At 30.8% G+C, this 14,570-nt stretch overlaps 2 protein-coding genes across 4 annotated transcripts in view; one reads left to right on the forward strand and one right to left on the reverse strand.

Moving 5' to 3' along the window:
• LOC126740142 (SANT and BTB domain regulator of class switch recombination-like) overlaps positions 1 to 3,581 on the reverse strand; it is a 76,315-nt gene extending 72,734 nt beyond the window's left edge. For 2 of the 3 annotated variants that reach the window (XM_050446065.1, XM_050446063.1), the window contains exon 1: positions 3,236 to 3,581. In XM_050446065.1, the coding sequence (XP_050302022.1) occupies positions 3,236 to 3,373 (138 nt within the window). In that variant the 5' untranslated portion in view covers positions 3,374 to 3,581. The remainder of the gene's footprint in view (positions 1 to 3,235) is intronic. The other variant, XM_050446064.1, reaches the window with a different exon arrangement.
• A 5,439-nt stretch (positions 3,582 to 9,020) lies between these two features.
• LOC126740282 (nucleolar protein 11) lies at positions 9,021 to 10,985 on the forward strand. The gene has a single exon (XM_050446238.1). It carries the CDS (start codon positions 9,138 to 9,140, stop codon positions 10,950 to 10,952), a length of 1,815 nt encoding a protein of 604 aa, XP_050302195.1. The 5' UTR covers positions 9,021 to 9,137; the 3' UTR covers positions 10,953 to 10,985.
• Positions 10,986 to 14,570: the final 3,585 nt, after the last annotated feature.

Below are 14,570 nucleotides of genomic sequence, written 5' to 3' on the forward strand. Positions count from 1 at the left end.
CATAGTGTTGCAATTCCTCTAGGCTTTCCTTTACAAAATTGTTGCTGCTTTTTATAGTGGTTTATCGTGGTATGGGGCGTTATCGATTACAACCACAGTTTTTGGTTTTAAATATGGAATCAGATTCTCCGTGAATACTTTTTATAATTTTCGTATTTTATGTCATGATAATAGTCGCCATTTGATTTGTGGTATTTGATTTCCAACTTACATATAGGTTAAGAGGAATATTGACTTCTCCAGCCACTGCTTCAGTTTCCATAAAATTTAATAAATTGCTGATTATTTTACGATTTTGACTGTCTAATAATTGATTTTCTATTTTACTTTTAAAAGACATTTTAAAATTAATAAGTTGAAAATGGAAAGAAAACACCTGTCACTATCACTTAATTGATCTCGATTATAGCACTCGGCTATAACACTGCGGTGTAAACCAACAGGCCTCTACAACCGGAGCTCTTTAAACGAGCTACGATCTTCGTCAAAGGGTTTTGCCGCTGCGCATCCAACTTTCATAGGTCACTTAGATATGGTTGAGCAGTACTTTGATTTAAGATCTCTCATATTTTCAACAGGACGGAGTACAACACTACACGTAAATGACTGTTTTTAAATGATTATATAAAAAAAATATATGTTTTTTAAGACACTGAAGCAACTTTTCGAAATATTGCAGAAGTCATGTGCGCATTCAAAACTTATTTTTCTACTGGAAATTATTCATCTGGCGAAAACAAGAATCTTTAGTAAAATTAGTTTTAGTTAGGTGCAACAAAATGTATACAGAAATATAATAGATATTTATAACGGAGCTATTTATTATGGAAATATAGTAGATATTAAAAAATTGCGAAAGGATGCGAACTCAAAGTGAAGTCATTTATTTATATTTATTTATTTATAATCTTTTAAGGATACAAACAGGTAAACCTACAACAGTATCCACATCAAAATGTATACTAAGTTAACTAAAAACTAAGAAATACTAACTAAAAAACCAAAAAAATTCATCAAGAAAATTTTACCTACTTTGGAACTTATATAAACATATAAAAAAGAAATGTTTTCTTAAACTTAAATATCTAAATCTCTGACAGAAGGGCGCTTTTAATTATTTGCTTCAGTTTTATTTCAGATTGAATATAAAACATCGGCCTCACGCATCATCCTTATTATAGGAGAATTTTGAGCATCCAAAGTGTGTCTAAATGGGACCTTGAACAAATGGTTTACCCTAAATGCTCTCGGCGCTATATTAAATGAGATTTTGCTTAACAAATGTGGAGACTCTACTTTACCTGTTAATATTTTATAAAGGAACATAATATCAGATAAAATCCTTCGATCCTGAAGAGTTAAAATATTATAATGATTTCTCACAGATGCTATATTTACTAGTAAGCTGAAGCTGGTTTGTACCCTAAACCTTTTTTGTACCCTTTCGATTGCGTCTTTATAAATTTGATAATAAGGACTCCAGATTATTGAAGCAAAGTTAAGCTTGCTGTGTACATAAGCATAATAGAGTGTTAAGTGTGTATTTGGATTTGAAAATAAGTTAGATTAGATTGTCTATTTAATATTTATGAAGCCCAACATTTTAAAACTCTTTGAAATTGTTAAATCTATATGTTTTTCAAATGTAAGTTTATTGTCAAGTGTCAAGCCCAGATCTTTAACCGCGTTTTCTCTATTTAAGGCACTGTTACCAATTCTGTAATTGTATTGAATTGGATTTTTATTTCTAGTGAAACTGATAGCATTACATTTATTTGAATTTATAAACAAGTTATTTTTAAGACAGTATTTATGAAATTGATCTAGGTAAGTCCTTTTGCAGCAATTCATAATCCTGCGGAGTTTTAATTTGTTTGTAAATTTTTAAGTCATCGGCGAATCCAAGAACCATAGAGTTTGAAAAACAAAGTTTTACATTATCAAGATAAATAAGAAAGAGCAGAGGTCCTAGATGGGATCCTTGCGGTACCCCAGAGGTAACTTTTATATTCTTAGATTCAACCTCATTTACCAATACAGAAAAAATACGACCTCTTAAATAGAATTCGCACCAGTCCAGAAAAATGCCATCCACACCGACTCTTTTTAATTTATATTTCATTATGGTATGATCAATTTTGTCAAAAGCTTTACTAAAATCGGTGTAGATACCATCCACCTGAACTCCGCTATCCATGTTTTCTCTAATGTATTCCGTATATTCAAGAAGGTTAGATTCAATGGATTTATTTGGTAGAAATCCATGTTGCTCAGAAATTAGCAAACGTTTAACAACATTAAAAATATATTTATAAATTATTTTTTCAAAAACCATGGCAAAAATACAAAGCTTACTTATTGGTCGGTAATTGTTAATTACGTTTTTTTCATTGTTTTTAAATATTGGAATGATGTATGAACGTTTCCATATATCCGGAAAAACACCGCACGACAGTGATTGATTAAAAATTAAGGTCAGGGGAGGGGCGAGACCCATTGCACAACTCTTAACAAAAAAGGATGGAAAATTATCTGGGCCTGCGCCCTTTTTGGGATCAAGTGTTTTTAATGCTTCGAGAGTTTCAGATTCAGAAAGATAAATAGAATGTAAAAAATTGTTATTAGTATTTAAATCATCGCTATTATCGTACAACTATCGGTAAGCAAGGATACAAAACTGAATATTTTACTAAGTTATAAAGAATCACCTAACACTCCGGCAAGATAAGTAGCTCGGGATTACGATGTACGCAAGTGGCATTTTCTAATTTTAAAAAATTAAGTCATCATCTTTTCGGAAGGATTGAAAAAAAAAATTAATACATTTTTAAAGGCTGAAAAAAGTCTTAGTAGACGTGTTTTTGCGTTTCTCTAAAGTATTCTTTAAGAGCGCTAACGAATTTATTCTAGTGAGAGTAACCACCTTGTACATATATCAGCATCAATATTTTGAAAGAATAAGAATCTGCACATGGAAGGTGCATTGTAAAAACTCAATTTTTTCTGATGTCTTATTGGCCCGCATTTTGTCAAAAATATCGAAATAACTTGGGATAATTATTTACCATATAAATCTGTGCTTAAAAGATAATTTCCGTCTCAATGTATTGGGGGCCACCAAGCTTATATCGCTTATATCGTTCATAGAAGAAACACAAATCTTATAAAACAATACACACTTTTTTGAATTTTATTTCTAAAAAAATTCCTCAAAAAAAAATTATCAACATCTTACCTGATATGCCGTTTTTAAATAGCTCAAAAATTCGCTTATACTGATCTGCGATAAATCTCCATCTCCTCTGGGTTTATTTGAAGTAGATTTAATACAAATTATTTCCTTTGAAATATTCTCCGTCTTATTTTCTTCCATAATTTTACAATTTAGTATAATAATATTCACTTATTAGGAAAGCAGTCCTATACTCGCATATGTTTTGTATCGATTTTACAGCTTGTATTGACCAAACAAACTGTCTTGAACAATAAAGAGATTTAACTATGAAACACAAAAAATAGCCATAAAAGATAAATAAAACCAAAATTTTTAAATTTAAATTCTGTTTGCCACTCTGTCAAATATACTATTATTATGTCAAGTCATACTGACGTGTAAATACAAGGTTCATAAAGTTACATCATGCTTCATCACCGAACCTGCTTAAGGTCTCCAGCGCTTATTTCTATTTCATTGACTTAGGCAATCAAATGTCTGTCATTGTGAAGATATCTGTCACTTTTTTAAAAACGTCAAATAATTATTGTCTCTACAGTCGCAATTTTATAATTATTTTCAGTTTAGTTTAATTTACAAAGTTTGTTTACGTTTTTAGAAAGAGAGATACCTTCATAATGACGTTATTGGTTTGATTACTCGACTTAAAAAAATAACTAGAGTGACAATGATGAAAACATAGCATCGTATGTGACACGCGTAAAACTAGTATGGCCAATTGCCGTAGTCATTGAGAGCCACTGTCATTGATCATTTGAGGGGGTGAGGTGACGCCTGAGGAAGCGTGAGGAACAACCTTGAGTATAAAAATTGAAAATCCTATACCTATGAACTCTATATTGATAACATCCCATAGCAAATTTTGAAGCCAAGAAAGAGAGAAACCTACGAAAATTCGTTTTTTAAGAAATCATGCCTACGACAATTTGATGTAAATTAAAAACTATAATGATTAAGTGTGAAAGTCTCGGAACCCCTTAACAATTTGCGAACGCGCTCTTTTATTAAAAAGTATCCCAATAAGAAATAAGTTTATAGGTACTTTTGGAACAATTTTATAAAAATATTTTTACGTTTACAGACTAGTTTAAAATAGAATATTTTTATACGTTCCCAAACATTAAGTTTTTTCGGATTATGTGTATGTATTTCCAATGCACAGTATACGGAAATCCAGGCACGCAATGCGTAACTTTACGCAATGATAAATTTGGATCTTCTATGAAATGTTGTTATATTTCTAAAGTTCTATGTGTGTTAAAGAGCGTCTTTGAGCTCTCCATACGTTGAAGATCTTCACAATTACGTGCTTATTGGAATCTCCTAATTGTCCGTTAATGGATTTGATCGGTTTTGAAATGGTGTATACTTTGGAAAGGTTATATTAAAAAGTTCTTGAAAAAAAAATAAATACTGATGGAGATATTAATTAGTGATACTTATGGAACTGTTGTGTAGATTTTCAAAATTAATTAAAAAATATACTATTCCATTTACAAAAAGATTTATACCTTTGTTCTGCTTTCTCCTTTATGAAGTAGATCTAAAATGTTTATAAACTTTATTCGGGATACTTTTTAATAAAAGGACACGTTCGCGAATTATTAACGGGTTTCAAGATTTTTGGCAAGGTACGCACACAATGTATACCTTTCCACATGATTGCATGCGATAAACTTCAGCAGCTGAAATAGTGGATCTCGGCTATTTTTGACTGGTCGTAGGGCATCTTTTAGCTTTTTTGTTGGTTTAAATATTTTATGTTGTATCTCCACAGGATCTTTCCTATTCGTCCCGTTACTCTAAACTTTAAAGATATTTTATTTATTTATTTGCATTTATAATTTGTACATATTTCAAATACATTGTACATTATTAGCTAACTTAATGTAACTATTATGCACTTTAGAGGAGTAATGGTTCTACCAGTATCAGGGTTTTATAGAAAATTTTGTGGCTTATATATTCTTCAAGTAAATAGAATTGTTGGTCCTTTTTCAGGTTTTAGTCCATAATTATACCAAGACACTTTGTCTGACTGCTTTCTGTGAGATGTACATTAAAGGAATCTATTCTTATTTCATTAAAATTAGGTCTATTTATTGATCTGATGGAAAATGTAGATAGTTTTGTTTAAATTTAAACTTAGTTTAAAACAATTCAAAAATAGTTTGACCTTATTCATCCCTGTTTTTAATTCAGATTTGGCTTCATCCCACGTATTACCTACAAAGATTATCACATCTGCATATGCTAATTTTTTTTTTATCAAATTTCTTTATTAACTACAATTTTTTTATAAATTTATAAAAGTAAAAATCCTTAAAATACTGCAAATGCACTGGTATCAAGGATGTATAACATTTACAGGGTGTAACCTTAACCAAATTAAAACATATAATATATGAAGAAAAAGAAAATCAAGTCCATGTGTTTAATGATTTCTGGTAAACTATTATACGCTTTTGCTGCCGGATAAGCTGGATTACGTAAACCTACATTAATCCTAATATTATTATCCTAGTAGATGTCATGTTAAGTCCTAGCAAAATGTTATTTTTTGAGTATTTTCAGAAAATATATCTCTTTTATTAAATTTTTGGTAGTCACTTTAAACATATATTTATTTACCCTGTTCAAATATAAGTAATTTTTTCAGCATTAAGATACCCAACCCCGTATTGTATAGCTCCATAGTGTTTGTACGCCAATCATTTTTAAATAATGCCTTCAATATCTTATTTTTCAAAATCTACCTCACCACATTAAACACCACAAAGAGACAGGAAAAAGGAATTGTAAATATACATCTTTCTCTTAAATGTTGAACAGTTTTGAACTCTGTATATAGCGCCTAGCATTGGAACAATTTTATTAGTTACATGGATTAGGTGTTGCCTCCAATTCAAGTTTCATTTATAGGTGTAACAAAAGTAAAAATCTTCCCCTGTAACTTTCTAGGATCGCGTTTTCCAAAAAAAAATGTTGTTCAGTTTTTACTTAAAAATTGACCTTGTTCTTGACCCCAATAGAAGATACGGAATCATAAGAATGGATATACTTTGTCGCTTACTAAAACGACCAAAGGCCATTTTATTGTAAAAAAATATATTTCAATTAAAATTTCGTACAAAATAACTTTTTTTAGTTATAATGCGAGCTTTTAAAGAAGTACAATAATAACAACTAGCTATGGGAAAATAATCGTCTTAAGAGAACTTAGTTTTTAAATAAGGCAAGTATTGGTATTGAAATAATATTTATCAACTTAATGAATAATTTATTTACCTAAAAATATACAAAATAAATTACAAAGACGTGGAAATTTCAAGCAAGAAGAGAATTTTAGAATTACCAAAAAATTATCTGCCTTGGGACTCAATATTGTGCTTAATCAATATGATTTTAAAACAATATTAAAAATCACTTGTAATACATTCAAATATCTCTTAAAATCCTATTGCATCTGTTGCATCTCATCAACTATGAAATTTAGATAAAAATAAATATGAGAAATAAATTTGTAATCGTATTTTAATAAAAAAATCACTAGAGAGATTTATCGCAGAAAGTAATATAAAATGAAAATTTTCGTTGCAAATAACGATTAACCTTGAAATGGCCTTCAGATGTCACTTAAACCCCAAGATCAACAAAATTCTGAACGCAAGATGTTTCGCCCTTCATGGTTCCGGAATAAAAAAGGCCAATTCTCGTTGCAAAAACCGTTTGACCTTGAAATGACCTTAAGGGTTCAAAGTTCAGTGGAAACAAATAATATTGGGTTTGAAAAAAGGAGACTCTTATACGGGGTCACACAGTTAATCCTACTTTATGGTGTAAATGTTTGGAAGGGCATGATGCATTTAACAAAATACAAGAACATGGCGGAGGGGATGCAGCGTAGCAAGTATGGTGGACGTAGCAAGCGGATATCGAACTATCTCCAGTGTAGCCATCCAGGTTATATGCGGGATACCACCGATATCCGAAATTATACGAGAAAGATAGAGTATCACAAACGGGGAACAGAGAAAAAGAGCAAGGGATGCGACAATAACTAAGATGGCAGCAAAACTGGGAGCCAGAAGTCACTAAGGCAGCGTGGACTAAAAGGTTAATACCCGATCTTAAAGCGTGGGTGGAACGTACCCACTGCACCACAAACTACTTTCTCACACAGACTCTATCGGGTCATTTAGGGAGTACACTTTTAAAATTCGGAAAACGCCAAAAGATGTGTGTATCTATTGTGCGGAGCAAGACACGACAGAACACACACCGTTCTTCTGTGAAAGGTGGACAACGTATAGATACAGGGCGGAACTCGAGCTTAATACAGTGTTTAGGGCGGAAAATATGGTGGAACTGATGATTGAGAATGGCAGAAACTTGAACATTATACACCAGATGATAAAGGACATCATGAAGAAAAAAGAAGAGGAAGATAGAGTACAACAGAGGGCAGAATTGGAGAAGGAAGAATAAACAAACAGGGCATGAATGATGTAAGCCATACAGGTGTTTCCATTCATAGTCGCTGAAAGAGAAAGACGAGTTTTCTATCAGCAAGAGAGAGACGAGAAAGATGAGTCCTTCGACCCCAATATGATTTGGTTTACAAAATCTAATTGAACTACAGTTAGTTACTCATGGAATCTTACGAAACTGACTTAAAAATAGGCGTAATTTTAGTGAATTTTAACTCATCAGGAAAAACTTCAGAAGTACAAATTTTGGTAACCAGTTTCGAAGAATTATAATCAAACTAGAACCCAAAATGCAAAGATTATTGATTTGTAACGTGATCATCTCAAGGAGCAGAATTGTGTTTTAAAGTATTTACTATGTCTAATACTTATAATATCGGTAACTACTTCTAAATATAAGTAAGTAATAATAATAAATATAAGTTCAAGACTATATTATCGTTTACATTTATCTCCTTAATTCTATTTAAGTTTTTTTTTCTGGTTAATATTAAATTATTTACTGCATCAGGCTATTTTTTCTAAAATGCATATTTTCAAGTGAGTTAATTTTATTACTAATTTAATTTTTTAGGTTTCGAAATTGAATTTCAGAATAGAATCGCGCTCTTGACCTTTCTATCTCAGAGAACTGTATATCCTTTAAACTAGCCTTTTAAATTACTCCATTTCTTGGTCCAACCATGAATTTTGGCTGCACGTTCTGTTACTATTTTTATAGTACTTTCTCGTTCTGTTATTCTGGTACTATTTACTTCTGTTACTATAGTCGTTCTGTTACTATTTTTTGTATATTGTAGACATCAGACGACCACCACACTAGTCTTATCAGTAATACTTTCAAAAAAGCAATTCGTTCATCTTTTTCAGTTTTTAAAATGAACTGAATGCATTCAGATGGTCCAAGAATTAATCAAATCCAACTAGTTTCTTCCATAATTTCAAATTACAAATGTGTTATCTACGTTAAGCAACGATACTAAAGATCTACTTAAGCAGATGGTGTTAATACCCCATAGACTGAATACCCCAGAACTAGTAGTACCTCATATAACTAGCGGAGACTTAGAGGACGATTTTCTCAAAATCGTTTAAAAAATAATTAAGAGTGAATAATTTATATAAAAAAATTCTATTTTTTATTTTCAAATTTACATCAGTAATACCTGGCTGTGGGTTTCATTCCTTAATTAAATTATCTGAAGTTGAATTAATTTCATAGAAAACTATTGGTCTGAAAATTCTAGAGTACCACAACCTAACAGTATCCTCCACATCCACTGAACAGTTATTTTCGGAGAGCGACTTTGAGTGTATGTCAAACGTCACGTTTCTTGCTGACAACCATTCAAAAATTAGGTTATGTTACCGTTTGTTTTGTTGGGTCAGTTCCAAATTAAATTTGTGTAGAAATGGCAAAATTACTTTCGTATTATTCTTTATGCCCTTTAATTGACACCAAAAACCTTTTGGGCATATCCGAAGACTTAGAAAAGGGGGCTGTCATAGTTACTCTGGGTAAAAATATAGCCATAAAGTATCGCTTATCTGACCAAAAGCAAGTGTGCAGTTGGAGAAGCAAAGAAAAATTCAGTTCTCCAGTGGTGTTCGATAAAAAACTGGAAAAGTATGTTGCAGTATTCAATCAAAACTTTGTACGCATTTGGACTGATGAGGATGAAACCTTGGATAAAATAAAAAAATATAAGTTTAATCACCCTATCTATACAATATTGGAGCACAATGGAGAAACATTTGTAGTCTTCCAAAGTGGATCTGTGTATTCGTTAAATGATATTTTGGAGAGCAGAAAATCCTTCACTCCAGTGTTAATTGTTGATGGTGGAGAAATATGTGATGTGGTTTATAAAAGTGTTGATGAGGACTTGTACCTAGGATTACTAGTTAGTGATAAGGACAGTATCACCTTCTATTGGACTGTATATACCCACTATTCAAAAAATTCTTTTTATAAAAATAAACTGTTAGTAAGCAATGTCACATTAAAAGGCTATTCATTGTATGTAATGAATAAGAAAGTCCATTTATTAACAGTGTGGAGCGATTGCAAAATTTATATAAAAGAATTGATACAGTTTGACAAAGAACTTTCAGATGTTGGAGAACTACTTACAGTGCTTGAAAACATTTCTCCTCAGCACTTGGTAAAAGTGTTGACTTTAGATGAACGGTATATTGCCATCTATGGTTCTGATCCTAATGAAGAAGGTGCTGTATTACTAATTTATAATACACAGTTTAAAGTAACTCAGTCAAGGCAATTGCATAAATTGTATACAAAGGAAGCAAAAATCTGGAAAATGTTTAACACTATTATGCTTCCTGTAGGACAGAATTTAATTGTGGTTCCATTCTGTTTAGATTCTGAGCAGTTGGTTGCTTTAGTAGGTAGCCATAAACCTTTGCCAAACAAAATAGACTCAGATGTTGCATTTGTAACTGATTTTGAGGTGGCAAATTGGATGGAAGAATTGGAAGGTGAAAAGAGAAATGAGCAAAAATCAACTAAAGGCAAATTGGTGCCAAAGAGTTTAAAACATAAATTGGAAGAACACATGCATGAAGGACTGGCAGAAGCAGTAATACTTGATCAGATTTTACCTGAAATTTTAGAGGAGGGTACAGTCGAACTAGTTAAGGATGTTCTAAAGTTTTTCACTGATATTCCTGAAAAGCATTTAGCAAAAATTTTACACTTTGTTTTAAGTTGCAATAAAAGAAAGTTTAAAGAGGATCCTGAATTTAGTAAGAATATTCCTATAGAACTTTTGCCAAGTGAAAGAGTTAAGTTAGTAGATACAATCCTTATAAATAATTTTAATGATAACTTATTGCTACCTTATTTAAGAAGTGAACTAAACATTGATCAGGCTACAACCCTGCTGCAATATTTTACCCATTTGCTTTCAGAAGAAGGTCACAATTTACCTGCACTAAATGCACTGAAGACAGAAAAATGTGTTATTAAATGGATTAGTGTAATAATTGATGCAAATTATCAAAAATTTGCACTCACAAAAGATGAAAAAGTTGAAAAGGCACTTACAAATTGTTGGGATGCAGTTTCAGAACATCTGGAAGTTATTGACAGCTTGCAAACTGTTATGCCAGTTTTAACTAGAATTGATGCAGAAGCTAAAGGCAAGGGTTTTGCTAGTGGAGGCCTAGGAAGTAGTGCTTATGTCATAGAACAAATTAGTTTATAATTTTGTAAGCTAATAAATCAAATTCCTAGACATGATTTATGTTTCATTTAAATATTAATATATAAATAACTTTTTAACCTGTTAAATAGATAACTGTTAGCCACTCAACAGGAAACAATAAGAAAAAAAAAGTTACAAATATGAATTAAATTAAAAACAAAAATCTTCAAACTGAAAACTGCAAATGTTTATTACTTATTTTGCATGCATTCAAAAACAAAAAATTTAAGTTTCAAAACCCATCAGCACTTGTTAAGAGTTCTGACTTAATAGCCTATTGAATTAGAAAATATCCTGAAATGACAACCAATATTTTGCATATATAATATACAGAGAATCTAGTTAATATATTTGCAGTAAAATGTACAGGCATTTCTTCAATTAATCCTAGGAAGGCATACTATTATTTGGTAATAAAAGAAGACTAATACAATCAATTTTAGTATGTATTAATTTAATTAAAAAAGTATTGCTATTAATTTCCTGTGATTAACCAAACATATTGAATTAATTTAGAAGTAAATTCTGTGAAGCATCTCTTTCTGGGAACACATAATCTTCCTAAAAAGTTAAATATTTAATAGCCTTGCATTAAGTAGATTCTAAACCACCAATTAATGTCAAAGTAGGGTGTGTAAGGTGCCCAATAACTACTGTATATTGCAACTTCGATCTAACAATGAGAAGAATAATTTTTTTATAAATTTCTTATATTTAAATGCTCTGCATTTTTCTTAAGATAAATCTCAATGTTTTAGAAGCAAACCACTATTTAGCAAATAAAGTTTAAGGATTTATCAAAGACAGCAAGATATTTTATTATATTATACTACACAATACTTAAGATTTTATTGAGTAATTATAGTTTAAAAGTGTTTTCTTTTTCGAGTATGAAAGTTTATACCTAACACTTTGATGCCATCGGCAAAAACTAGGTCATCTAATAATAAAAGTCATTTAGTCTTAAAGTAAATTTGACTAATATTAATACGTTTATTTGCTAAAAATTTTCAATTCGTCATAAATAAATATATACATTTTACAAATTAACGAAAAATTCACAGAAATTGTCAACTTGTTAGTGATGTTTTTTTTGTTACTACACTAAAGTTAACTATAGATACACAGGGTGTGCCAACAAGGTGTGCGGCTAAGATAGCGCCTTAACTATACGAGGTAGAGCAAAAAGTTCTACAGCAAAGTTGTAGGGTTGACAAAAACCTACGAACTAAAAATATTTTTATGTATACTGGGTGTGTCACAAAAAGTTACTATAAAATGTTTTTTTTTTTAAATGGTACGCCCTGTATATTATGGTTCTAAAATGTGAGGCAAAAAGAGTACTTTAATTTGGTATAACGTTTTTAAAATTTCCGTGCGGCGTTGCAACGTAATTAATTTTTTTATGTAATTTTTTGCCTTTTAGAGGGTTCGTTTAAAAAATCATAATTAACTTAAAATTTATTTTGCGCCTATGAAACTTGTACCACAGTTAGTCTAGGGTACCTCCTCTAGGCTGACTATGATAATTTGTAATTTTTTAATACAGGGTGTTTTTAAGGAACTTTCAAACTTGCTGAAATTAAATAGGCAATATCTCAAATCTTTCAAATGGAACACCCTGTATATTTTTATCTAATTAAGTTTGTCCCTCAAATACCTTCCAATTGATCTTTAAAATTTGAAATTAGTGTACCGATGTACATTTATGCAAAAATACGCAAGTACCTACCTAGTATGTAATTTAATTTTGCTGTTTTTTTTAGCAGTTTAGGTGAATAATTGTGTTGGTTAATTTTTCAAAGTACTTGGTTTAGCTATAGGATATATTAAATAAAAAAATGAAGGTATTTGAGGGACAAACTTAATTAGATAAAAATATACAGGGTGTTCCATTTGAAAAATTTGAGATATTGCGTATTTAATTTCAGCAAGTTTGAAAGTTCTTTAAAAACACTCTGTAATAAAAAATTACAAATTATCATAGTCAGCCTAGAGGAGGTACCCTAGACTAACTGTGGTACAAGTTTCATAGGCGCAAAATAAATTTTAAGTTAATTATGATTTTTTAAACGAACCCTCTAAAAGGCAAAAAATTACATAAAAAAATTAATTACGTTGCAACGCCGCACGGAAATTTTAAAAACGTTATACCAAAGTAAAGTACTCTTTTTGCCTCACATTTTAGTACCATAATATACAGGGCGTACCATTTAAAAAAAATCATATTTTATAGTCACTTTTTTGTGACACACCCGGTATACATAAAAATATTTTTAGTTCGTAGGTTTTTGTCAACCCTACAACTTTGCTGTAGAACTTTTTGCTCTACCTCGTATAGTTAAGGCGTTATCTTAGCCGTACACCTTGTTGGCACACCCTGTATAGATGGCATTTGGACATTTAGCATATCTTTCCGGTACATACATCTTGCAATAAATTACAGACACAAAACAATAACGTCTAAATTCGGGATGTAGTTTCACCATTTGGGAAAAAGTTACGATTAGGTTCATAGAGGTCGAGTTTAGTGTATTTTAATCTAACTTTGATTTTATTAATATAAGATTTTTTTTAATTTATTTTTTTATTTTTAATAATTTTCAGTATATTTTATTTATTGTTCACTAAGTCATGTAAAATTTGGCGACCTGTTTTCTGAATGCATTCTTGTAGTTTTGATTTAAAGCGTTTTTCTCCAATTACATTTTAAAGATCATATGGAATGAATGGTGGAATGAACAATGCAATCAAGCAGTTGCGATGTTGTTGCTGTTTTCTCTAATATATTGACTTTTTTATAGAGTATCTTATATTTTATTAAAAAGGAACAGTAGTATTGTTTTGAGCCTGCCAAATTAGGTGACTAATTTTTATGATATCATGAAGTATTTTTTTGCCATTTCAACATCATCATTTGACATCATTGCAAGCAAACAAACGGCCTATAGTTCCACGTCAATACTACTTCTAGCTGTTTACTGTTCTAAGGGAGAAACACTATATGGATACCTTAGAAATTGCACGCCAATTTTCAGAAAATCTACAGGGATATCAGATTTATCGAAAATAGTAAGTGTTTTTCTTTCAACTTTACCTTTTTTGCTTGATTTCATCCAAGAATCACGCCCCTGAATGTTGTCGCAATATTTAAAAAACACTCTGTACATAAAAATAAGTTCAATGGCTTCTCAAGAAAATATATTCCTCAAGGAAGGATTCTGGGCCCTCTCTTATATTCTATTTACAGTTGTAACATCTACAAATGTCTTCAATACTGTGATCATCATATGTATGCTAATGATACCCAATTAATTTACAGCTTCATTGTTACTGGTACTGAGGAAGACAATTTAAAAATAAATAGTGATCTTCAATATTTATACGAAAGAACGACAAATATGCAGCTTAAACTTAATCGAGCAAAATCCGTAGCAATTGTCTTTGCCAGTGACATTCACCGTACGAATATACTTAATGATCTACACTTAAAAGTAGGAAATGAAGAGATAACAATTCAAGATAGTGCTTGGGTCTAATTCTAATTATAGATCATAAATTACGATTTAAAAGCACGTCACTACAAAACTTAAAATAACCTATTCAATCCTAAAAATG

This window comes from Anthonomus grandis, chromosome 9 (assembly GCF_022605725.1).
Source record: "Anthonomus grandis grandis chromosome 9, icAntGran1.3, whole genome shotgun sequence".
NCBI lineage: Eukaryota > Metazoa > Arthropoda > Insecta > Coleoptera > Curculionidae > Anthonomus > Anthonomus grandis.